This window comes from Chrysemys picta, chromosome 3 (genome assembly GCF_011386835.1).
Source record: "Chrysemys picta bellii isolate R12L10 chromosome 3, ASM1138683v2, whole genome shotgun sequence".
In the NCBI taxonomy this organism is placed as follows: domain Eukaryota; kingdom Metazoa; phylum Chordata; order Testudines; family Emydidae; genus Chrysemys; species Chrysemys picta.
Window position 1 is genome coordinate 34,206,471 of NC_088793.1, and position 27,557 is coordinate 34,234,027.

The 27,557-nt window shown below is 39.3% G+C and overlaps 1 protein-coding gene across 9 annotated transcripts in view; it reads left to right on the forward strand.

Annotated features, from left to right (window-relative positions):
- MBOAT2 (membrane bound O-acyltransferase domain containing 2) overlaps positions 1-27,557 on the forward strand; it is a 170,867-nt gene that overhangs the window by 30,866 nt on the left and 112,444 nt on the right. For 5 of the 9 annotated variants that reach the window (XM_008179900.4, XM_042848728.2, XM_065590142.1 and 2 more), the window contains 2 exons: positions 2,000-2,145; positions 9,788-9,865. The exons of 1 other annotated variant lie outside the window; for it this stretch is intronic. In XM_008179900.4, coding sequence (XP_008178122.2) covers positions 2,000-2,145; positions 9,788-9,865 — 224 coding nt within the window. Of the gene's footprint in view, positions 1-1,999; positions 2,146-7,322; positions 7,484-9,787; positions 9,866-23,393; positions 23,559-27,557 lie in introns of all 9 variants that reach the window. 3 more of the 9 variants (XM_065590141.1, XM_065590144.1, XM_065590143.1) reach the window with 2 other exon arrangements.

The following is a 27,557-nucleotide window of genomic DNA, read 5'->3' on the forward strand; positions in this document are numbered from 1 at the left end:
ACATATAGTACATGACAGTCCCTGCCCCAAAGAGCTTAGAGTCTAAAGACAGTGCAGGTGGAGGAAACAAAGATGTGGTGATGGGGAAAGGGGTGGACAGAGAGAACAGGGCAACAAAAATAATAGTATGTTTTAGCAAAAACTAGCTTTGACTATTGTGTGAAATTGGTAGCAGTAATCACTACTCACTGCTTTCCTAGCTGTTGTCAGATTGCACTTTTGAAATGAGTTTTATGGAGGTATTGAAGATGGATGTGGGGTTGGCTTCCCCTATTTAATGGGAGAATGCATGGAGGCACTTATGAGTGAAATAGACAAGCTGGTGATTGAGGCTGGCGCGGATGTTGGAGTGAAGGCTGGGTAGCTGTTGAAAAGTTAAAATGGAGTATTTTGAAGTAAGATAAGAGAATGGATAAATGTGGATCAGACTTTCTTTTGTTGGCTGATTGTTGAGAGGAGGGTGATGCACCTGAACCCTTCAGTACCACCCATGAGAGAAGCTTTGGGGCAATGAACAGATTCTCAATGCTGGCCTCTGTGGCTTCCCAGAGAGGAAAGAAATGAGCCAATCCAATGCTACCCTTTAATTTGCTGCCAGGTTACCATGGCATATGAACAAGACTTCCATGTTCAGTTGAGTCTCAGCTTTCTGGAAGACCTGAGGGTCTGCATGGATATTTGATCTGTGTATGTCACCAGGAGATTGTCTAGCAACAAGACTAGAGCAGATTGAAAGGTGTTAAGGAAGTTTGAGGACTCTGGGTACACAGTTCCCAAAAAAGGAAGACTACAGAGTGTCAACAATAAGTGAAATGGCTTAACAGTTTCTCATATCTGATGTCGATACCATGTTTTCTCGAAGGAAAGCACAATAGTCTCTGCCAGTAAGAGCAGTGTATCAATGTAAACTTCAACCATTTTTATGAAAAGGAGGGGCGCGTATCCACATTTCAATTGCAGGTTGAAGCTACACAAACACCTACAGAACTTGTGTGGAAATGTAAATAGAGAAGAGACCACATTTCTCCCCAACCTGAAAGTGTTCATCTGCTATAAAAATAGATTTGGAATAATTGGATGAATAATCTGGTCTGCAAAATAGATGGAAAATTTGTGACCGTGAGAAACAGTCTATTCTGAGTAAAGAGAACTAGGTTTATCAGGCTGTCCATAGCCCAAGTCTCTGTGATTGCTATGGTAGAGGAAGAGAACCACTTCATCACAGCCTTGGCATAAGACTTTGACAACTCTTCATTCTACAATCAGTCTGACTCAGAATGTAACTTCTGTTTCCAGTGGTATGGCCGCCTTCCTAATCGTTTCACCCATAGCAGAATAGCAGGTCACCAGTATTATAAGTCAACTTGCCTGTGAGGACAGCAAAGTAAAAGGAGAGGGGTCTTTAGCAAGTCAAAGAACGTAAGAAAAACATAGTATCCAGCCATGCTGTTGATGTGAGGATCTGGCTGCACAACACCCTGCCTCTATTCAGCTCCAAAACTTCAACTGGTTCTTTTAGATCTGAGGACAGACCATCAAAGTAGGTTCTCTGCCCTATGGGAGCAAAGGTCAGTCTAGTCTCAGACTAAAGAAGGCAACATTCTAAAAATGATATCCCAATTCAAAAACAAAGTCGAGTTATCAGAAGTGGAAGAATGACCTTTGTGGTTAAGGCACTGGTCTGGGATTTATGCTATTTTGGTTCAGTTTCTGGATCTGTCACAGACTTCCTTTGTAATCTTGATGAATCAGCCTTTCTGCCCCTTTTAGTTTTCCATCTGTAAAATGGGTATAGACTTTCCTACCTTAGAAATGTGGTGTGAAGATTAATTCTTTAAAATTGTGAGATGCTTCAGTAATTCAGTGGTATAGAATATAGTACTTCGTTTTCAGAACTTTTGGTCCTATCATTAGTGGATGAGTGTTGTTGGTAAGGTTTTTGATTTGGAAGCAAGGAAGTATATGATTGTGTCGAATAACAGCTGTCTTTTCTCTGCAGGTTAACTTCGTAGTGTGCCAACTCTTTGCCTTGCTTGCAGCTATTTGGTTTCGAACATACCTTCATTCAAGCAAAACTAGCTCCTTTATAAGACATGTTGTTGCCACGCTTTTAGGCCTTTATCTTGCACTTTTTTGTTTTGGATGGTAAGTAACATTTTATCTTCTTTTTCAACCGTTTCATGTGTTTTGTTACATACATTTTGGTATTTAGTGCTGCTGAAGTTTATTACAGTTACATTTACTACTTTCTGTGTTCTCTTTTGGTTGTTGTCCACAAATGTACTGAAAGAATCAAAGTAATATATGCTCCATCCAATGTAACTGAGATGGAAAGTACTCTAAATGCCATATTATTTAATTCTCTGAAGGTCTTTTCAAAGGATTGTATCTTGCAGCTGTTTTTGGGAGGAGAGAGGAAGAGCTAAAATAAAAACTAATTTTGTAACTTGTACAACTTGTGACAAATTTGTGTAACATACTGCTCTGAGTAGGTGTGGCAGAAAGTAATTTTTTTTTATAGCTTCAATGGATAATTTCAGTGTCTATTTTTCCTGTTTTGATTGATTTAAATTTTCACAATTGCAGGAAATTATTTAATGACAGACATTGAGATTAAAAAAGTTAAAGCTCTATAACTGTTAAAACGCAAACTGTCAACATCACAGGTCAAAGTATACCAAATAAGTATTCTGAAATCAAACTCTGATAAATTCTCAAGCAGTATTTTTCTTACTTTGCTTGCGTGTAAATTTTGATTATCATTTATGGACATACTTTTGTGTGTGTGTATGTGTACAGTGAAATCAATATTTACCAACACTTATCAATAAAACTAGTACATCCAAGCATAGCTATGAGTCTATACTAAATTAATCACATGCCTAGATACCACTCCTTAATCTCAAAATATCAATTAGCTTGCATTGTTTTTTGTAAATACTGAATACAGATCTGAATACCATGGGCGAGGGCGGTGAACAGAATTGTTGCTATAGAGTGTTTCTCTGGCACCAGGAAGGGCCTGGAAGGAAGTTGGACTCCGGCGGGTATCTTTTAAGATTAAGTTGTGACTGCTGTTAGAATATCTCAATATATGATATTCTATATAGGTTCTTCTGCCACACTCTTCACCGTTGTACATACTCAAGGTGTAATTGGCCAGAACAGCAGGAGGGGCGATACAAGAAATGCATTTACTTTTATGTATGTAAATTACACTACAGACTGTATAATCTAGTTGTTTCGGTGCAGTGTGGTTCAGTACTTATCAGGCTAGTTCAGGATGAAATAAGAGGGAGTTGGCTTAATTGGTGTGTGGCACAACAGCTAGTCCAACTTTCTCTTGAGGCACCGGTATATAGGCTAAGGCATTTTCTTAATTGACTAAAATATTCTGGCAATGTTTTAAAAACATTAAGAAGATAGGATGAGCTAATGCCCCTCCCCCTTCTCTTTGCATAGTTCTTGAATTCTGAACTACAATTGTGGCCCCTATATTCAGTTTAGTCACACAGGTACCTAAACATTTGCTTGCTGCAGACATTGTTTATAGATTCAGGAAATCAGAAAGTTAGGCTTATTCTTAATTAATATTATCTTTCAGTTTTATGTGTATAAGTTTGCAGTTTATTTATACACATGCACATAATCATGGAAGTGTAGGTCTGGAAGGGACCTCGAGAGGTGATCTAGTTCAGTCCCCTTCACTTAAAGCAGGGCCAAGTATTATCTAGACCACCCCTGAAATGCATTTGTCTAACCTGCTCTTAAAAATCTCCAGTGATGGAGATTCCACAACTGCCCTTGTTACCTGTGGTTCTTTCAACCCAAAGCTCTTGGTAGCTTTACTCTGTGAAAGGTGGTGTCAGGAAATAAATCAATGGAGACATGGCTGTCCGACCGATAGATGATTGGCACAAACGGGACAATACAAGAGTGCTCTCACTTAAAGATATACTTAACTTAGTGTCAAGCACTTACACATGTCCGCAACAGGTTAATAAAACACCCTCAACCCCCAATAATTACTGAAGTTGGGTGTGGCTCTTGAGTGGCACAGTGGCAGCCTTCCGATGGCCAATCTTGCGTCTGCTGGTGAGACCCCCAAGATGTGTCCAGAAGAAGAGTCCCTGAAGAATCCAACTACGCCAAACTTTCTTCCCTTATTTATTCATTAGTATTATAACAACACGTCACTCAAATAAAACTTGTTAAGCAAGCAATTTCAAAGGTTAAGCAAGAGAATTCCCTCTGATTATCAATTTGCCAGATGTGTTTTTGCAGAGTTTGCGTGCCTTGAGCCCCTGACAGATACATTCCTGAGGGCACATATAGATAAGCTTCTTGTTTTTCTTAAACACATACCTCAGCAATTTCAACAGAGATGTTATCAGGAAGGACTCTGGGTCAAGCTGTCCTTTTTGTGGTAGTCCAAAACCCCTCCCTTCCTGACTCGGTCATGCTAAGGCTGCTGCATAGGCTCACTTATGGCCTGCTGGCTTGGTTAACGTTAGCAGTAAGCAGTAGTGGTCTGTGCACTTTACCTGTCCGCCAAGATCTCCCCATATATCCTCTGCAATCTATTCCGGTGCTTAACCACTCTGACAGGTTTTCCTAATGTCCAATCTAAACTGCCCTTGCTGAATTGAAGCCCATTGCTTCTTGCCCTCTCCTCAGAGGTTAACGAAAACAAATTTTCTCCTTCTCCTTGTAACAACCTTTTACGTACTTGAAAATTGTTATCATGTCCCCTGCCAATCTTCTCTTTTTCAGACTAAATAAACCCAATTTTTTCAATCTTTCCTCATAGGCCATGTTTTCTAGACCTTTAATCATTTCTGTTGCTCTTCTCTGGACTTTCTCCAATTTGTCCACAAATGAAATGCGGCACCCAGAACAATTCTCCAGTTGAGGCCTAATCAGTGCAGAGTAGAGCGGAAGAATTACTTCTCGTGTCTTGCTTACAATACTCCTGCTAATACATCCCAGAATGATGTTTGCTTTTTTTTGCAACAGTGTTATACTGTTGACTCATATTTAGCTTGTGATCCACTATGTCCCCCAGATTCCTTTCTGCAGTACTCCTTCCAAGGCAGTCATTTTCTGTTTTTTTAATGTGTGTAACTGATTGTTCCTTCCTAAATGGAGGACTCTTCCAGATTGGCTGTGAACCACCGATAACTACTCTCTGGGAAAGGTTTTCCAACCAGTTATGCACCCACCTTATAGTAGCTCCATCTAGGTTGTATTTCCCTAATTTGTTTATGAGACGGTCATGCAAGATAGTATCAAAAGCTTTACTAAAGTCAAGATATATCACATCTACTGTTTTTTCCCCCTATCCACAAGGCTTGTTACCCTGTCAAAGAAAGCTATCAGGTTGGTTTGACATGATTTGTTCTTGACAAATCCATGCTGACTGTTACTTATCACCTTATTATCTTCTAGGTATTTTTCAAATTGATTGCTTAATTATTTGCTCCATTATCTTTCTGGGTGCTGAAGTTAAGATGAGTGGTCTGTAATTCCCTGGATTGTCCTTATTCCTCTTTTTATAGGCACTATATTTGCCCTTTTCCAGTCCTCTGGAATTTCTCCCGTCTTCCATGACTTTTCAAAGATAATCACTACTGGTTCAATTATCTCCTCTATCAGCTCCTTGAGAATTCTAGGATGCATTTCATCAGGCCCTGGTGAATGAAGACATCTAACTTGTCCAAGTAATTTTTAACTTGTTCTTTCCCTATTTTAGCCTCTGATTCTACCTCATTGTCACTGGCATTCACTATGTTAGACATCCAATTGCTACTAACTTTTTTGGTGAAAACCAGAACAAAAAAGCCATTTAGCACTTAAGTAAGTACAGAGCTTCATTGGCAATCAGGTGAGAAATGAAATAACATAAAAAATTAGGCAGTAATATCAGTCAAAATTCATCCAGACTGATGAATTAGGGTGTCATTGGTTTTGACTTGGCTTCACTGAATGTGGTCCTAAGTAATTATCTCTTGCTTTAGAAAATAATAAATAATTTAAATAATTTGCAATCCGAAATGCTGGATATGAGGTTTGTCTTATGCATATTCTGATATTTTATTCATATTTAACTACTGGAAACTAACTTCATCTTTTTCCAAGGAAATAATTAAGCATGTTAGTTTACAAATTTCTGCTGCCTCTCATCTCAGCCAAAAACATCAGTCCTCTCTTAATTTAGGAGAAAAAAATAACTTTTTTTTTCTGTCTTTGATCCTTTCTGTTAGTCCAAATAGTTTGGTATCATTCCTGCCTGCAGATGGAGACAGTACAGAAAATATCTTTCGTTATGTCATCACCTATATACAGATTAGAGAGAACCTTAACCTATTATCTTCTACAGTGTTTAAAATTCAAAGACTCTCAAAAAGAAAAATTACATTTTAAAATGAATACAATTCCAGTACACTCAAATTTCACTTTAATAAAATCTACCAACCTCCTCTCCAGCTATTCAGTTGTCTGATTAGATGGCAGTTTATGGTCAATCCAGCTCCAGAGGGGAGTAATGCTTCTTTTTTCTGTCCTGAATCCCCAATTGCACTCTCAGAAACTCCAAATGCAGGGAACGGTTTGGAATCTGCCATCCTCCAAGAATGTACTTGATTAATAATATAACCTGCTTGCCTCAAGTGAACTCCACAGAGTCTTAAATCACCTTTATTACACTGGCATGGTGATTTGGGGTACAAAGAAAGGTCATAGTGTCCTCTTTGAAAGTATTGAAGCACCCTTAGATTGTACCTAGCACATAGCTAAAATGGGTTAATTAAAATATTTAGGTTTATAGTTTTCTATTCATTTGAATGCTATTGTAATTGAATTGCATATGACTCAAAGATCAATCACACTGCTAATATTACTTTTCTGTTCTTATATAAAAGAATTAATACTTTTAGAGACTGAGTGTTAACATACTAATATGGATTGCAATTCCACCACAAGGCATGCTTTTTACAATAAAGTATTTGTCGGGTTTCTTGAAGATACATAATCTTGTTCCTGATCTTTAGCTTTTGAATTAAAAAAGAAAATATAGTTATGGAATTCATTGTAACTAATAAGGACTTGAAATAGAAAATAGAATTGATAATTTTAGATTTGTTTTAAAAGAAATGCTTTTCCTTCTTAGTATTAATTGCCATAAAACGAGACGGATAAGTGGATAAAACATCTTTACAATACTCTTTTAAAATATTCAGTATAGCATTTCTTTCTTTAAAAAAAGTTGCAACAGTGTTACATCAAAGCCAATATGAATATTAACCTTCTTATATCTCTAATAGGCTAACTCCTGGTGATGCAAGGATCTTTTTGTAATAATGGAGATCCATGTGAATTGGACCTGCTTTTATATCAAAAAGGCCAAGCAGTTTTTGGAAGAAATGAATGCCCAAGATTTATAGGAAAACTTGCCTTATAAATGTCTGTGATAACTGAGCTGAAGGTGACTAGCAACAGCAGCTGATTTTTAGGCTGTATTTGTATGGGAAAGAAAATTTCCAAATAAATTAGTGGTATTTTAGCCATTTGATCTCTTTTGATTAAGATGGTCCCAAAATGAGAGAGAGTCTGCCTAATGAAGATCAAACACATTTTCCTCATAGATAATACTGTGACACGTTGACCCCCCCCTTCAGGGAGCCACCTGATGTACTGGGGTCCTACTGAGCCCGCCCGTTCCACCAGCCTGGGCTCACTCACCCTGTCTTGCTGTGCCAGGCCCTTAAGCCTCCTCTAATACACACACAGATGGGACCACACCCAGCTGCAAAAGGACACAGACACTGAGATCAGCTCTGTGTGGGAAGACTCAGCTTGGGGATTGCCCAGCATTCAAGTGCACCTCTCTCTGGAGTGCAAAATTGTATTGTCTTGCACTGCACAGAGATCTGTACCATGTAAGCTCATGAAAATCACGCCCTCCCTCAATGTGGAGGAAGATATGCACAGCTTTTTGCCCCCCCTCCCTGAGTTATGAATTGCACAAACTGACTGATAGAAAACAAAAACAAGTTTATTAACTACAAAGAACAGATTTTAAGTGATTATAAGGGATAGCAAACAGATCCAAATAGATTACTGAGCAAATAAAGCAAACACATCAACTAAACTTAATGCACTACTGGCTACAAGTTGTAATTTCTCACCCTAAATGTCATTTTAAGCAGGTTGCGGAGATTCTTGAAAACAAACTTTTCTTGCTTGCAGCTTAGAATTCCAGATATTCCTTTCATGGGCCAGACACCTTCTAGCCTGGTTCCAGTTGTTCTCTTCCCGAGATCAGTTTTAGGTGTTTCTAGCAGTCAACTTGGTTGGCGCTTCATTAAAGAACCAACCCTGATTACCTAACTTCACTGCCTTAAAAAAGGTTTACATATGGTGGGAATCTTTTTGTGTCTCAGTGGGATTCTCCCTCCCTTCCCCCAGTGAAAAAATACTAGTAATCCAAGATGGAATCCAGTAACAGGTGGTATGATCACATGTCCCTGCAGTGTCAAAGCAGCATCCCAGGAAACTTCTCAGGAAGGTGGGGGATTAGCATGTTCAAAGTCCTATCATTCTCCCTAATGGCCCATCCAGACCGATTGCATTCTTTCTGGTGGGTGTTCCCCAGATGTAAACACTTTTATAATTGATACATAGTTAATATTCCTAACTTCAGATACAGAAATGATACATGCATAGTAAATCATAACCTTTCCAATGAAATCTCACATGACCCATCTTGCATAAAATACATCTTAGTTATGCCATATTCATATCATACACCTATTTCTATGAAGAATATGGGGCATAGTGTCACAAATACTATTAAGAAAATAAACTTAAGAGGGAAATTTGTTACCAACGTCCTACTTCCCTGTTGAAAAATGACTTTCTACCACCACATTATTTGTAAAAACAATGAGGAAAATGCACAGATAGTCAAAACTGTTTTAATCACTGAATCTTCACCAACTGATGGTGATTTGGTTGCCAGTATGAAATAACTTGCTGGCACTGGCCTGGCCAGGGAATGATGAACTGTGGCCACTGGGAGCTGCAAGTGGCCGTACCTGCGGACGCTCAGGTAAACAAAGCGTCTTGCGGCCCACCAGGGGCTTACCCTGAACCAGCTGCGAACCAAGTTTGGGAACCCCTGCCGAAAGTTGCTGACCCCTGGTCTAGGAAAACATCATCGTTGCTGCCATGCTGTACCTGTTCTTTGGATAAGTAGAACATTAGTCTCCATGACTGTCAGTGTGGAACTTCAATTATCATATTTTGCCTTTATGTGAAAAGTGAACTGCAAAATGTGAACTTTACTTTCACCCTCTACTGTTTGTGTATGATGTGCAAAGACTAATTCTCACAATTCAAGCTGCCAGAATGCTCTTCTTCCTCAGATAAGGGAGAGCTCCACTCAGGTTATAGGCTTATGTAAGACAACTGTTCAGATCATTTAAAGATGTCAAGGTCCTCTGTAAAAGAGAGTGGATAAGGGACCTGATATTTTGAATGCAAAAAACCCTCAAACAGATACTTTTATAAGAAAATAGTAAAGGGCAAAAGTTGGTGGGTTTTTTTGCTTTTCAGTTACCTACCTTAAAGTAGGTTTAAAGGAGATCTTCTTGTTAAGCGTGTAACAACAACTGATGGCTTAAAAATCTAACTATCTTTTCATTTCAAGTAAGGAAAACATATATATGTGCTAGACTGTTGGTAATGAAAAATGATTGCCTGGAGTGACTATTATAATTTTTTCTAGGTATGCCTTACATTTTGTTGTACAAAGTGGAATTTCCTACTATATCATGATCATAATAGGAGTGGAAAATATGCACAAGTAAGTATTGGGTTTCTTTATTTAAATTTAAAGTTATTTAAATGAAGAATATAAACAGTTATTTAGAAAGTCGTTGTATAGCTGTTTATAAGAACAAATTAGGTTTATATCTGCATACATTTCTCTTACTGACACACTTTATGTCTTGTAACTATGCCTAGTATGTTATATTGCTATTGGCATTAGAATATCAGAACATTTCAGTATTTGAATTGCGCTAAAGATGGCTTGTTTGTAGGGAAAAACACTGCCCTTTTTGTCTGCTTTGTCTGTTTGAAATGCTGAGCACTTATTCCACTTACTGTCTGCAGAAAGAAACCCTAAGGCAGCATTGGTAATTCTCAATGTATAGCTGTTAATACATTTCTCATTGCTTAATCATAAATAGTCTTAGATTGCAAATACATGGTTAATCCATATTAATACAATTTTATAACTCTCAATACCAATGGAAGGAAAAGATCTGGGCATGAGAAGAGGGTTTGTGTGATGAAAGTGAATATTAATTCATTTAAAATGCCACTGTTTTTTGTTTGCTCTGTTTATAAAAAGGAAAAAGCAACACGTGAAAAGGTATTCACATTAGGACACTATTTTAGTCTGATAATAATAGTATCATAGAAATGTAGAATTGGAAGGGACCTTGAAAGGTCATCTAGTCCAATCCCTTGCACTGAGGCAGGACTAAGTATTATCTACATCATCTCTGACCAATATATTTGTCTACCCTGTTCTTAAAAAGCTCCAGTGACAGAGATTCCACAACCTCCCTAGGTGATTTATTCCAGTGCTTAACTACCCTTACAGTTAGGAAGTTTTGCCACAGCCTAACCTGAATCTACTTTGCTGCAATTTAAAGCTAAAATAGAGACCTAATTATGTAATAGCATTCACGTGTTTTTTCTTTTTCTTTAAAGGGAACAAACGAAAAAGGATATTTTAAAAATGAATTATGTGTTTACATTAGATAAAGGCCCCAACTGAGTTTAGGGCCCCATTGTACTAGGCATCATACAAATGCATAGTAAGAGACTTAATCCCCTGAAGAGGATACTTAAAAAAACAACACAGGCAAAACAAGGGAGGGGAAACAGAAAGGAGATGTAATTTTGGTCTTGTACTGCTGATGTCTCTCAATTGCCCCAGATTGTCTTTGAGGGGAAAGGGAGAGTCTAAGTGTTCAGTTCCGTGTGTGTGTGTTTGTGTGTGTGTGAGATACATGCGCACATGCACTTTATATTCCTGTGTTGGAGTCAACAGAACCCACCTAGTTTGATTTAGCAGCAAAAACTCTCCGCAAGATTTTAGAATCTGGCACCCTATTAACCTATTATACTTTCTTACTCCCGACCCCCACACAGGTTGGGGGTTCCTCTGTCAGAGCCCCAAGGTTCCTCAAAGTTCAACTCTCTGGTTTCTTGCCCCAACTCATTGTGGCTATGAAATTTTCATGTCAAAAGGACGGAATGGAGATCCCTTGAGAGCCAATCAATGCCATGTCCAAAACAGTTGCCATGTCATGCAGCACAAGAATCTCCCTTCCACTGTGGGCCGCATACATGTACCCTGTACCATTTCCTGCCACCGCCGAGAAACCCATATTTGATTTAGTGGTCTTGATTTCCTGCATGACAGGTGCAGGTATTTACTAGATTACAATTTAGATAACACCATGCAGCTTTTATCTTTTAATGAAAAATATTAATTTGTGCATATGAAATGTTCTTTTTTTCAAAGCTGATGCCAAAGGACAAAAGAAATATGCAGTTAATGTTTCATCTTAATCTTTTTTGTTCATAAAAAGCTCTGTCAATTGCAGTAAATCCCAAAGAGAATACATTTGAAATAAATAAATGGAAACATAAATTATTTTAGTATTGAAACATAGCTTCCTTTTAGTTAGCACAAATGCTGAAGGATTAAAGGAAAAATATTCAATCAGTATTTTTGTTTCAGCACCCTCTCATTTTAATTACCATTTTTAATTTAACTGTACGCACCCTAGTGAATCAAGTTCATCCCTAGTGTAAGGAGGCACAACTCCCTTGAAATCAGTGGAGTTGTGGTAAATTAAATCTGGGATAAATATGGCCCAGTGCGATGGAATATCTTCACTGCGTTAGGGCAAGAAACTACATCAGTATGCATGTAGAAATCAGTATTTGGACCTTACAGTAGGTAGCCTTTAAATGTACTAAAGCATCTGTACTATAACCGATTTAAAGCTAATATATATACTTGCACATCTTGTTTGGTGACTAGAATTATTGACATATTTCATGGTTCTGCTTCTGATAAAGGTAAAAAACTATGAATGAAACACCACGGTTGAGATTTTAAAAACCCAGGAGTGTGGAAGTTCAGTTATGGATTTCCTGCAAGAGAAAGTTGTTTTTTATTCTGTAATGCTCTATAGGGGAGAAAAGGAGTTGCTTCTGTTGCCAGTGCTTTCAGCCTTTAATGCACATAAGATGCCCTTGTATTTAAAAAATGCTCCTGGGTGTTGTACAACTGTTTTCAGTACTGGTCCAAGTTTATCTTCTCAGGGTAAGCCTGCTTCCTCTGCCTGCTGTGCTGTTGTCTATGCTAGTGTAACACCAATTTGGATGGCGAAACACATGAAGCCACACCTTGTGGTCCTCCCCAGTGCAGTCCAACAATGCTGCTTCCCACGCTGCACTTTAATGGTCATTCTGTTAGTGAACTGGATCAGCATCTGCAAGAGGTATCTGCTTTTGTTTAGTCTTGTTGATGGAGACAGATAACTACAGCTCAGTTACCTGTTCTTATTGGAATGTTTTTTATTTGTACCATGATAGGACGGTCAGCAGAGCCAGTCTAACTACCCAAAGTTTGAGTAGGTTTATGCAGAATATTTTCACCCGTTGAGAGCATGCTCTCTGGGCTGACTGTGATCCCATGCCTCCAATGCTTTTAGTCTTTCTTTGGTAATGTGCACTCTGGGTGAATCTTGAAGTCTTTAGATAACGGCAGTGAGAAGTGCATTTGTTAAGAAAGGGGAACTTTGAATTTCATTCCATGGTATCTAGCAGGGTGGATTTGATTTAAATCAAATTGATTTAAATCATGATTTAAATCACTAGTCAGGAAGACTTGATTTAATCATAGTTTTCTACATAAAAGTGCATTCTTCTTGGTTGTTATAACCTTAATACATATTCTTCACAACTCAGAGGTAGATGTAGGTTTCATTTTTAGAAGGTACAGTACACACTATACATTTTTAAACAGTGATTTATTTTGTTTAAGATTAGTTTTTCAGCTATATCAGAAAATGAATGATTGTTTGGTTATTTCATTTACCAAAGGTAATTGAAGCAGATATTCATGAAGTCATCAGGAGGTGGACTATCTCCAATTCAACAGGTTAATCATTAATATTTGGAGGATTTTCTTGCCATGCTGTATTAGGAGGAGAACATCACAGACAGACACTTAAATTGTTTTATTTAACTAAAACAACAATGTTAAGTATTCTGGATTTTTTTCTTCAACAGCAAATGTACAATATTTAACAAAACAAGCATATGTCCCTCGCTTCTCACATTTATCTCCAGACTTCTTCTCCTTGTCCAGATCTATTCTGCCCCCCAACAATCTTCTATTCATTGAACTTTTTGAAACTTTGCACTTTTAGAGAGAGATAAAGATTGACTCTCCGTACACAAATTTGCAGAAGGACAATAGAGTTGAGGTCTGTTATTTCTCACCTCTATATATTATTTATTTATTTAAAATTTTTTTTGCTGTTGACAAGCATGTTACCTCTGTAGACACAAATCCACAGTTTGAGAACTGCAAAACTAAGCACCTCTGATAGTATCTTCTAGACTGAGCTCTGAGTCCCATTGGGTAGATAGAAATATTAACCTGGGAATCTATACAGAATCTCCTGGAATCCCATAAAATTGGGTACCTAATCCATGAACTATTGGAACTAATTTACAAAACTGTTCTTAAACATTACATTAATATATTGTCTTATACTATAGAATTAGAATTTATAATCCCTATTCCATGGTGAGATATCTTTGATCTATAATGTATTTTAATTTAAACTATCTTTTTTTCCTCAAAAAGCATTTTATCAAAAAAAAATCCTATTTTTTGAAATTAAAAAAAAAAAATCCTTGATATATATATTTTTTTATCCATGCTGCTATCTAGACATTTGTAGCTTCTGTTAGTTAACCATCTGTAGCATTACATCAGACACTCAGGTTTGGCTATCAAATGTTAATCTATGTATTCTAACTTGGCTACATTTAAATCATGTTATATTGGTAGAATAAAAAAGCTGAAGGGTTAAACTGATGTTTTGAGAAGTTGTAGTATTCACAAGCTCAAATGTTTGGATTGATGGTGACTAAATTGTAGTAATGTTTGTTGATTGCCCTTACATGAAACAATGAATCTTGAAACTGAGGTGTTATTTTGAAAAGAAAATACATTCCTTTGGAATTAAGAAGTTTTAGAAGGCAAATGGCTCAGTAAGGTAATTGTAAATTTTCTGCATATGTTGCAGAACTCCTCTGTCTTGCTCTATGGTTGTGAAGTGCCCTTTATAGCTGAGTTATATACATTCTTCACTCCCCCTCCCCCTGCGGTGCTTGATTTTAAAAGGAAGTGTCTTTGTTCACTGCTCGAAAAGAGCTATATTAGCTGTTCTGACCCAGGTGACTTGATCAGGGCAGTTAAAGAAGCAAGAGGTTCCTAGGCAACTGTTTCTTTTCTGCATAATTACTCATTTTATGGTCAGTAAATAAGCTGCATGTGCTTATGGGGAAATGGAATTTAGTGTCAATAGCAGTCAGACTTTAAGGACGCAGTACTGTTCTGATGAAATCAATGGATGTTGTGTCATTGTCTTGAGTAGGAGTAGGAACAGGTCCAGGGAGCACTTGTGGTTTTTTGTATGTTTATTTTTTAAATGAGAAATTGCTAAAGTTGGTGTCTTATTAGAAGGTAATCTGTTGGTTGATGCTCATCCATGTTATTTAGGCCTGTCATTAGGAGAAGCCTGTGTTCTGCTTTGTGCTGAAAGTCTTAGGAATATTATGGGTCTCTTGCTTGTGGTGCTGAAAACGTAGGGTTAGGCTGTTTTTAATTTATATTAGAGTGACTTTCTGATTTTTAAACTGCTTACTGCATGGATTTGTGTTTTATCAATACATCTCAATTTGTTTTAATAACTGAAAAAGAAAGATAAGCTGCATTTATAAATCATTGAGAGGTTTGAAATATCTAGTGGCTATGCACAATTTTTCCTGTACCTATTTCATATGTTTTGTTTTTAGCAGACCTTGATTGTTGTCAATATATATAATATAAAATTTCCCCAGCATTTCACACAGTCTCTAGGTCAGAGGATTGTTAAATTGGTCCACACAAAGAGAGTTTTAATAGAGAGAGAGTCTTATGGACTGTCTTTCTTCCCACTCACTATCGTGTGGAACACCTCTCATTCAGAACTTGTGTATCCTAGAACTTGTGTATCCTCACTGTGGAACTACAGCAATTGCTTATGTGGAAAAGTACTATTAGAAAACTTGTTAATATATTTTAGCTATCTCTTAATCAGGGCTGCCGGGGGGGGGGGGGGGGCAAGAGGGGCAATCTGCCCCGGGCCCCACAGGGGCCCCCAAGAGAGTTTTTCGGGGCCCCTGGAGCGGGGTCCTTCACTCGCTCCGGGGGCCCTGGAAAACTCTTGCGGGGCCCGGACTCCCCGCCGCCAAAGACCCCAGCTCCCCTGAATCCTCTGGGTGGCCCTGCTCGTAATGCAATTTAGCAACTGGAAGTAAGGCAGAGATGTCAACACAATGTGCCTGCTTTTCATGGACCACGGTTCAAGAATCTCTGTTCTAGGTTACTTATCAGGTATGGATTCTGAAGTGTTGGTTGAACAGAACACTGTGCACTTTGCAGTGGTGCTTGAGTGGTGTTTTTGAGCTCTGTTATTGTTTTAAACAGATTACAAATAAAGCCTCTGGCAAATCCCTGTTTTTTACCTTTTATGGTAGAAGTACAGCTACAATTAGCACCTGAGAAATCTGTACAAATGGGCATTGAATGAAATTGGAGTCCTGCAACATCACTTTCTTATTGTGAATATTGGGGGGGGGGGGGACAAGTGTGCTGTTACATTTTTTAAGTGGATAAAGGCACAGAAAGACAAGGAGGCTGGAGATAGCGGTCTAGATGCACACACTTCTGCAGGTAGGTCAAAATGAAAATATTTTTCCTAGGTTTGTTTCTCGTAATCTTTTTAAAAATTTGGCATTAGAATTTTATATTACCCAGCTCAAAGAGCAAAATTACAGTCAATGAAAGATTTTTAAAAGTCTTGGAGTACACAGAAAAAATCATTGTTTAATGCCTAAAGTCAGGTTAAGCTGGAACAAGCAAAAGCCTTGTTCCTCAATTTGAACTAGCTCGCTTAGCAAGCTAAATGAGGTGCTTTATTGAACAAATAAAGCACTTAACTGACAAATTTCACTAAATGTCATGGGCTCAATGACAGACAAGTTTAACTGTAGGATAGAATATAATTTGAATTGCTGTGAAAGCTAAGATGGGAGTGAAATTTCTTTTTTCTTAAGTCATACTTGGAATGAAATATAGAATGGGCCAAGCAAACATTCCCAGCTTTGATTAAGGATAACAAGATGCGCCCCTCTCCCCTCCCCCCCCCCCAAAATCCCAACCCGGACAACAGCTGCAGAAGGAGAAAAGCATTAGAAATCTTAGCCTCTTGGAGCATGTTAAATGGAACAAACCTTTTTGTGTAAAGCAGATATTGTGCAGTTAGAGTCAAATTGTGATCATATATAGGTGGGAAACCTTTACTACAAAGCTCCCAAGGAATCTCACAAAGATAACTGAGGAACCTGACTAAGATGACTAGGGCAATAAATCTCTGGCTGCCAGGAAGAAGATGGAGATACTTTCTAAAAAACAAGATTATTTTCCCCCTGAACATCAGGCATTTGATCTGTGTTAAATGTGAGGGAGCTTTTAACAGTTAACTGTACTCTACAGGAAAAAAATATCTGAAATAGCCTTGCTACTTCCCCCCAAGTTGCAGTTATTCTCCTCCTCTTATGTCCCTCAGATATTTGGATCAATTTGCAAGTCAAGATTTTGGTGCTCCCCGGAGCAACATACTGGCACAGGCGCCAGTGTTCCTTCTGTTCTTCCTCTTTTAAGATTCAGATTTCTCTGTCCTCTGGACTCTTTCAACATGATGGCTTCTTCTAAACAAAAAAAAAGTATTGACTCTGTGAATTAGATCTCTGCTCAGCAGTTTTTCTTTTGTCATTGTGACCCTCTGACATCTGTCAGCAGCCTTTGATACCATTGACCAGACGCCAATCTCATTTTCCCCTAAAAAGGTATAAACGCACTTGGTGTATCTTTAAAAGATCAACAGCAAGACTATCTCAGTGACTATCTCTTGCCTTTAGAATTTACTTCCCTTGTAGCTGGCCAAATCTTATATGTGGTGCCTTTGGGACATGATGCAAGGCATTATCTTTGCATTGTGGTTGTGTGTTTATTAATAAACATGTGGTATATTAAAATGACACAATCAATTTTGAAGCTGAATCAATTTAAAAAAAGGGGTAAGTAGTAGTTTCAGCTGCTACACCTACTCCTGAGTCCCCTGGTTAGTTTTTGTGTATCTTTAATCAGTTTCCTATTTTAAATTGATATTTCTCTGTTGCTATGTAAACTACCTGCACAAACAGAAGAAACTAATTACACACAACTGTTGTCAACTACACATACTAGAAATATGGAAAATATATCTTCTTTGATCTTTCAGTTAAAGTAATCTTGAATGTTACTTGTTTTATACACACGTTTTATACATAAGTGATGTTTGTTTAAAACATTTGTTTAAAAATCTTTGTTTAAAGCATTTCCTTATTAAACTGCACTGCCCTAGTGTTTGAACTGAACCCTAGTTAGGTAGATTCTTTTATCTTGCTGTCATCTTCAAAGCTCTTTATTAACATACTAATTGATTAAGTCAGTTAGTTCTTTATCCCTTATTCCTGACAACATAATTGCTTCTACCTGAATAGCTGGTAGTAGAAGTTGGCAATAGGGGTTCTTAAAGAGGCTCCACCTGGGTTAGTTCTGTCTAGTTGATGGTTTTTAATTTAGTATAAGTACCTGATTACTGTGGCATTACACACACTATAAAGTAACACTATGCTAGTGTACTAAGCAGGTATAGCAGTTGGGAATGTTTGTTTATTGCTGAATAAATTTTTTGTTTTTTTAACTTGACTCTATTTAATAGAGTTCAGTCTTTAGGATTGTAAAGTAGGAAAACTATATTTTTCTGTTAGGAAAAGGACTTATGTGTATTGTTGTAGCACCTAGCAGCCCTAGTCATATACTAGGACCATTGTGCTAAGCACTGTACAAATGAAGAACAAAAAAGATTTGTCCCTGCCCCAAAGAGCTTATAGTATAATACTAGAGGCAACAGATGATGGATACAGACAGATGGAATAGGACAAGGAAACAATGACACAATGCTGGTCAACTTGATCAGAAGTGGTCTTAGCATACCAGCAGTCTAACTGCTGTCAAGCTTTCATGGAAAAGGAGAGAGTTAAGAAGTGGTTAGAAGGAGGATAATGAGGTAGCTTTGCAGATGTTTACTAGGCACTCCTCCCAAGTGTGAGGGGAGCACAGGAGAAAGCACAAGGGTTCTTGTTTGAAAATTTAACGAGTGGATGATGGAGGCTGGTGTCCTTGGCTGATTGGCGACAGGAGTCAACATCTCAAAAGTGATTTGAGAGACTGAAGGGCGTAGAAAATGAAGACAAGTTATTTATTAGAAGTGATGGAGAAGGGGAAACCAGGGGAGAGATGTGAAGAAACAAGTGACGTAGTCAACGTGATGTGCTAGGAAAATGATCTTTGCAGCAGTATGCTGAATGCATATGAGTGGGACAAGATGGCATTTGTCAAGGCCAGAAAGAAAAATGTTGCAATAATTGAGATAAGAGTCTGGAGAAGATTTTAGTTGTGTGGGTGAATAAGAAGTTACACATAAAGAATCAGTAAGATTTAAACATAGCCTGGATATGAGGGCAGAATGCGAGGTCTGAATTGATGACATCAGGTTACATGTCTGAGTGATGAGAAGCATGGTGCAGTTTTGTCGATGATGGCAGAGACAGAAGGTAGTGGTAGCAGAGAGGAACATGAGACTTTCTGTTTTTAGCCACGTTGAGCTTGACATTCACAAAGAGGTGTCCGAGAGTAAGGCTTAGATTTTAGTTAGAAGTAAGGAAGTAAATCTCTAAATTGTCACCATAGAGATGGTAGTTGAATTTGTGTTTGTGCATGAGGTATCCACAGATAAGATGTAAAAGGAGAAAAGAACTGGATCCAGGACAGCTCTGAGAAATCCCTTCTCCCAAAAAATTGAGGGGGAGGAAGATCTTCCAAAAGATGTGCTGAAGTAGCAATTAGAGAGATGGGAGGAAAAGCAGAGGACAGTCATGGAAGCCAAGGGAGATTTCAAGAGGAGCTTGGCTGATGGTGTCCAAGGTGGCTGACAAGTCACAGAGGATGAGGATGCAGTACTGGTTCTGGTTTTGATCTGGCTAGAAAGAGGTTGTGATAGGTTCCCGCCAGGGTACCACCAGGAACTGGGATACCACTGAGCCCCCTGATGTGGCAGGCTGGACTCCCTCTCACACTGTGCTGCTGTGACAAGCTGCAAAGCCCTCCAGCCTGCACTTTCACCAGCATACATGCAGGTAGGGACACACCCAGCTGCAGTTACATGGACATTCTCTGGCCAGCCCCTGCATAGGAAGGCTACAGCTAAGGCTACTCCCAGCTCCCCAGGTACACATCCCCTTTGGAGTATAAACCCAAAATTATACTGTCTTGCGCTGCACAGGGAACTGTACAGTGTAAGCTCATAAAATTCGCTCCCTCCCTCAATGTGGAGAGGAAAATGCAACAGCCTTTACCCTTGAGTTATGATTCCCACACACTTAACTCCAACTCACTGCTTTAAATAAAGCAAAAACAAGTTTATTAACTACAAAAGATAGATTATAAGTGGTAGCAAACAGATAGTAGATTACCTAGCAAATAAACAAAAAACGCAAACTAAGCTTAATATACTAAATAGATTGGATATGAATAGCAGATTCTCACCCTAAGAGATGATATAAGCAGGCTGCAGATTCTTATGGGGCAAGCTGCACTTCCTTTACTGCTTGGAATCCCCAGGTGTTTCATTCACAGGCTAGAAATCCCTTTAGCCTGGATCCAGCACTTCCCCCAGTTCAGTCTTTGTTCCTCAGGTGTTTCCAAGAGTCTTCTTGTGTGGGGAATGAAGAACACCAGATTATGTCACTCCCTGCCCTATATAACTTTTGCATATGGCAGGAACCATTTGTTTCAAAGCTTGGTTCCCAGATCAGTCTGTGGAAAAATACTGACATCCCAAGATGGAGTCCAGCATCATGTGGTCTGATCACATGTCCTTGTAGAGTTACAGCAGCCATTACTCACACTGTTTGGAGTGTTCTCAGTAAGGCACATCAGCTGCGAGAAAGCTTTTCCTAAGGCCTGTTGTTTTTACCTAATGGCCCATTGCCCACAATAGGCCTTTCCCCACCCACTATCTAGACTGAGAGCATCTTGTCTAGTGGGCGTTACCCAGGTGTAACTACATTTGAAATACAGGTACATAGTCAATATTCATAACTTAACAAAAATGATACATGCATACAAATAGGATAATCATATTAGCAAATCATAACTTTTCCAATGACATCTCACATGACTTATTTTGTTAAAATATATCCTAATTATGTGATAATCCTAATCATATCACTGTGAAGAATATGGGGCACAGTGTCACAGAGGTCATTAGAGACCTTGGTGAGAGGGGTTTCAGTGGGGTGCGAGAAGGTGCCAGATTGGAGGAGGTCTGGAATGGAATTGGAGGAGAGGAACTCCAGACAGGGATTGTAAACAGCATGTTCAAGGAGTGTAGAGATGAAAGGGAGATGAGATGGTAGTTGAAAGGCAAGTGGGGTCAAGGGTAGGTTTTTTTAAGATGAGAGAGACTAGATCATACTTGTGAAGGAAGAAAGGTTAAGGATAAGTTAGGGAATGGGAGTGGACACGAGAGACATCAGGAGATGAGATGGGGTCACTGGGGCAAGTGGAGGGTTACAGGTGGAAAGAAGATGAGAAACTTTGTGTCTGTGATGGGGAGAAGGAGACCTAGAGCGTTGTCGGAAGGGAAGGGTGACTGAGGGGAGAGGGAAGGTCACACTATATTTTGTCAATGTTCTCTTGGAAGAATTTGGGGTGGTCCTGTGTGGGGAGAAAAGTGGAGGCAGGAGGTAGAAGAGGGTTTAAGAAGTGAGTCAAATGTGCCTGGGATAGTGGGTGTGAGATTCAACTAATTTAAAGAAATGGAGTTGTTAGCTAGGAAGATAACAAATTTGTAGTGGAGGAAATCAGTCTAGTCATCGGATTTCTGCCAAAGAAGCTCTGCAGCATGAGAGGAAGCTAATGTTAGCAGTGAGCCAGGGCTAAGGGTTGGCAAGGCAGATCTTGTGATGGGAAAGAGGGGCAAGAGAAGGACAAAGGGAAGAAGAGTGGAGGAGGGTTTTCATAGGAATGAGAAGCTGTACTCACTTTTCCCATCCGCACTCATCCAACAAACAGAAACTTTATCCTTATGTATTACTGATTAGAAATGCTCAGACGTTCAGCTGGAACTTGCTATGGAAATGCCATTGGGCTTGTGCCCAGTGGTAGGAGGGAAAGTGTTACATTCCAGGGACTTCCTGCTATCTAAGAAGATGGAATGGCAGGGAATCATGCCTCCAAGGACCTGAGACATCAACTAATGAGTTTCAGAAGAAAAGCTCAAAATAGAATGTCTGTGAGAGGTTTTCTGCCTCTGCCAAAAAATTGTCAGGATTGCAGCAGAATGGAGCCATTTAATCTGTCTGCATGCAGTTAATTATCAAGAGTTAGTGGCTCAGCAGGAGTTCCTGTGGGGGAAGGCTAATGACAACAATCCTGTTCTCCCCTGGGAAGGCTTCTAACTAACAGCAGTGAGGTGTTTTAGATAAAGAAATCTTGGAAAAACAGGTAATCCTTTTGCTCTCTCAACACAGCCTGGCAGAAGTGGGATGGCCAAAGATGTGTCTTTAATGCCTCTCTCACTCCGAGTTGTACGTATGTGGTATATTAAAATGACACAATCAATTTTGAAGCTGAATCAATTTAAAAAAAGGGGTAAGTAGTAGTTTCAGCTGCTACACCTACTCCTGAGTCCCCTGGTTAGTTTTTGTGTATCTTTAATCAGTTTCCTATTTTAAATTGATATTTCTCTGTTGCTATGTAAACTACCTGCACAAACAGAAGAAACTAATTACACACAACTGTTGTCAACTACACATACTAGAAATATGGAAAATATATCTTCTTTGATCTTTCAGTTAAAGTAATCTTGAATGTTACTTGTTTTATACACACGTTTTATACATAAGTGATGTTTGTTTAAAACATTTGTTTAAAAATCTTTGTTTAAAGCATTTCCTTATTTAAACTGCACTGCCCTAGTGTTTGAACTGAACCCTAGTTACGTAGATTCTTTTATCTTGCTGTCATCACTTCAACAGACCTGTCTGTCTGTTTTCAAAATAAAAATATTTCCTAAAGCTAAGGCTGACTCTCCATCTTTATCTTAAAATATTGTGCTCTCTCATATACCTGCCCAATGGCATGAGTTAAGGACAAGTCTCAACCTCAATTTTTGAGTTCTCTAACTCTTCTTTTCAAAATGTATGTGTGTGAGTATTGGTATTAAACTTTTAGTCCCCACATGGTTGCCTAAATAAATACACACTAGTCATACATGTAAGTGTTCTTGAGTAAATAAGGGTTGCAACTCTGTTCTTTGTATTTGTGATAAGTTTGTAGTAGTAAGAATAGTGTGGATGTGTGGCAAAAGTGAAATGCATATTGGTTGACTCAACTATAAGAAATATTCTGGTGAGCTGCAGATTCAGTCCAGCTAAATTTTTAAACTTTCTAAACCTAACAAGTCATAATTCAACTTTTGTGAATGTTTATTTCTATTTTAAATGTTTTCCCTTACCGTTACCTTTCCCCCCAATTCTATTCTACTTTCTCTGCACTCAGTTATCTCTCCTTTATCTTTCTGTTCTAACTATCCAGTTTCCCCTCTTGTCAGTTCCTCAGCCTCTTGCCTTCTCCTTTTTCCAGATCCTTTCTCTCTTCTCCCTGGCTTTTCCCCCACCAGTTTATTCCTCTGGTTTTGTTTGTTTATTTTTCCTTCCTCCCCCCCAGTCTATAAATGGTTAGTTGGCAGCCTGTGAAAAATTTTGCTAGGGATAGCTCACATAATAATGAGGGTGGATGTGGCTCCTAGGATCCCAACAAATTGATAATTCTTTTGGTAATTTGGTGTTTTTAGGCTATTTTCTTACAAGGTACCTGGAAAAAGCAGAAAGAAACCAACCCAAATTGATGCAAATACACCTAAAATCTCTCCAGTGGTCACCAGAACATTTGCTGGCTTGAAACTTATCTCTTGAAAATAATACTGCTTTCCTTACTACTTTGTTACAAGAGAGACAAGGTGGGTGAGGTAATATGTTTTATTGGACCAACTTCTGTTGGTGAGAGAGGCAAGCTTTTGAGCTTACAAACAGCTCTTCTGCAGGCTGCATCTACATTACACTACTTACAGTGGTCCAGCTGCACCAATGTAGCACTTGTGGTGGAGACGCACTAAGGCGACGGGGGAGTTGATTATCTACTTTGGCTTAATTACTCCACCTCCCATGATGGGCGGTAGCTGTGTTGGCAGGAGAAGCTCTCCCGCTGACATAGCGCTTTCTACACCGGCACGTAGGTCGGTATAACGTAGGTCGCTCAGAGTGTGAATTATTTACACCCCTGAGCGATGTAAATTATACTGAAATAAATCAGTGTAGGCAGTGTTTTAGGGCTTGGCTACACTGGCACGTTATACCGCAATAAAGCCTCCCAGCGCTCTACTTTACTCCCCGTCCACACTGGCAAGGCACGTAGAGTGCTCTGACTCCCTGGCTAGAGCGCTCCTGGTAATACACCTCCACGAGAGGGATAGCGGCTGTTGCGTATTGGCTGAGATGCCCCAGGGCCAGTGTAAACAGGGAGTTAAGTTACAGCATTCTGACTGATCTCCGGAAACGTCCCATAATCCCCTTAAGTTAAGTGGCCTCTCTTCTCTTTGTTGTGAAATCGGCTGAGGAATGCGCAAGTGCCTTTTCAGAGCTCTGTTTCAGACAGCGTCTGCTTATCTGCAACGGGGCAAAGCAAATGTTTACTGAGGAGTGAGTGAGAGGTAGGGGATTAGGGGGATCTGAACTTAGAAGACAGCGTGCTGACACACTCTCAGCACTCCAAAAACCCACTCTCTCTCCCCCCACATACAAACAACATACTCCACTCCACCCCTCCCCCCTCATTTGAAAAACACGTTGCAGCCACTTGAATGCTGGGATAGCTGCCCATAATGCACCGCTCCCAATGCCGCTGCAAATGTGGCCACACCAGTGCGCTTGCAGCTGTCAGTGTGGACAGACTGGAGCGCTTTCCCTAGTGCGCTCTGCAAAGGCTGGTTTAACTCAAAGCTCTCTACAGCTGCAAGTCTGTAGCCAAGCCCTTAGAGTATCACAGCTAAATACAAGGGGGAATAGGTTGTTTAGCATAAGTAGTTAACACATATTTCAGAGAACCATTCAAGATGAAGTGGCTTGAAGTGGCTCCAGTCATAGGGAGGAAAGGAATGAAGGGGGCAGAAGCATCTCTTGGGGGTTGTTAGTGGGTTATAGATTGTTGTATTAAGCCATAAATGCAGTGTGTCCATTCAGTCCATGATTTTAGTATCTAGTAAAGTTTTGAATTTAAGCTCCCAGGTGTGTTTTGAAAGTGTTGTACAGGTTTCCTTTGAGGATGAGGACTGATAGGTCACTCATGAAAAGTGTTCACCCACAGGTGATGTGGTGTTTTTGTTTATCATTATCTTATGGGAGTTCATTCGAGAGCATAGTGATTGGTTTCACCCAAATACTTGCAATTGGGGCATGTGGTGCACTCCATGAGGTACACCCCATGTTGTGATAGGTATGTGTAGGATGAGGGATCTTGAAAAGTGTGGTGTGGGGCATTGTAGCAGTGGAGATATATCTGTAGGTTCTGCATCTGTTCTGGCAAGATTGGTGCCGCTTTGAGTAGGTGTGTCCTGGTCTGCGGGGAGCCTCTGATGCTGATGTGACCAGGGTCCTAATGGGGGCCAGCTCTGTCACTCAATTATGGTGAACTGCAAAGAATGGGGCAGCCAAGCCCCCAAAAGCAGGTGGATAGTCCAATACTTAAATTCAGCAAGCCAGCATAAAACAGCTTCTTTATTACCTTACTGGTTAATCAGAAGTCCAAACAACACAGTTCCCTTAACATGATCCAGCCTCAGGCCTCCTTCCAGGTACCCATGTCAAATATGCTGAAAATTTTTGTAAATCTTATTTCATCATATACAAGAAAAGGTTCTACCAATCCCAAAGGATCGGACACATTACCTCCCAGGTTAACAAAGGTTTCAGATGTTACCCAAATACACTCTACAGCCAATTCTTATTAACTAAACTAAAATTTATTAAAAAACAAAAGAGCGAGAGTATGGTTAAAAGATCAATATGCATACAGACATGAGTTCAGTTCATTGAGGTTCAGATTCACAGCAGAGATGGTGAACTTTGTAGTTGCAAAGAGTTCCTTTAGAATTCAGTTCAGAGGTCATAGTCCAATGTCCAAATCTCATATTCAGGGCGTACCAACATAACTGGGACCTCAGTCTTGCAACTCAAACTTCCCCTGATGAAGTCTAAGCAGATCTGAGATGACAGAATCAGGACCCAAGGATCTTTTATACAGTTTCGTGTCTTTTGACAAGTTGGGATTTCCTCGCGGAACACAAGGTAATTAGGATGACTTTGAAGGAGGTCCATCAGTGGTACTTAGCTATACGAATTAACATAAGGCCATTTGCTTTTTCCTCCACCATTCACAGTACATTTCAAAGAGAGATGAATACTGAGATAGCCCATGTTTACAATTCATTTAAATGCTAGGATCTTCTTTTGACTTCTGAATTATCAGAATATAGCATAGACAGGGACGTATGTAAATACACAAAAACTCAAACATTATCTCCCCAGGTGTCTTTTGAGGGTTATTTATTTTGCAGGATTTTTAACTCTTTCTAGTCATGTGTCACACCCCCAAGGTGAGACTAGTGTGGAACGGCGAAATTAGAGCTCCTGGATACACCTTAAGGACCTTCCAACATTGATATGAGCTGTGTTTATACTGAATTCTTTGTAATGCCAAATTATTGATGCATACTTTGGCCCCAGCCAAAAACTTAATCCATGTGAAACACTTTAGTGATTCCAAGGTTTGGTCTATGTGTTAACTTAACATAGCCAGCCATTAATGTTTTTCAGAAAGCACTTACTCTGGTATTCAGCCATGATGGCTGTGAGGTATTGTGCCTCAGTTTCCCTTTGTGCACAGCAGTTCAAGCTTGTAGTGGTTTTTCTGCTGTGGAAAGTTTTAGAAATAGTCTGTGCATTAGCTGTGAAGCCTCAACATTATTAGGCTTTTTAACACAAAGTGTGTTCTTGTTGAACCCAACAGCATAATCATAAGGGTTTCTATTATGTACCACTCTTAACGTGTTCAAGGGCTTTTCCAAAAGACCATGCATGTACATTTTTACAGTTCTTGGTATCAGCAACAAGTTAGTTACCATCATTAGCAATAACATCAGTTTTTTCACAAGTGTACATTTACAATTATTTTGTCATGCCAAGCCTTTGGTTTAGACAAATCATTCTTTAGGTCAGCTTGTTCAATATCCCTTTTGAATCTTTGTAGCTTTTTCTTGACCTCAGGGTCTTCCTTAACATAGGCTTTCAGTTTAACCACTTCCTTGGGGTTTTAGTGTTTTAGGGTTAACCTGTGGCTTTTATTTGCAAGGTTTAATCCTTCCCTTCCTCCCTGTCTAGTAGGATCAAAATCTGAACTCTTCTGTGTAACAGAATGCATTGGCTGGCTGGGTGCATCCTCTTTGCTAATGGCTATGGGCAAGTCTTTCTCCCCCCAGTCAGTCACGTAATTTGCATCAACACAGACACTAGCTTGTTTACTAGTTTTCAAATCCTCAACCAAATCCTTACCAATTCCGAAGCTGGACTCTGTCTTAAAGAGATACCATCCATTTTCACTAGCATATTCGACTCAAGGTTTATTTGTTCTTTCCTTACCAACCTCTGCTTCCACATGGAATCAGATGTCAATTACACTAAGGGCTAGTTTACACTGGCAACGTTAAAATGCTGTTGTGGCAGCGCTTTAACGTGGCTTTGTATAGTCGCGGCAGAGCGCTGGGAGAGAGCTCTCCCAGCGCTCTAAAAAACCCATCTCCACGAGGGGCGTAGTTACCAGTACTGGGAGCACGGCTTTCCGATCTTTCCTCAGTACCTGAATCACAGACTGCTTACTTAAAGAATCAACATGGAGACATTCATGT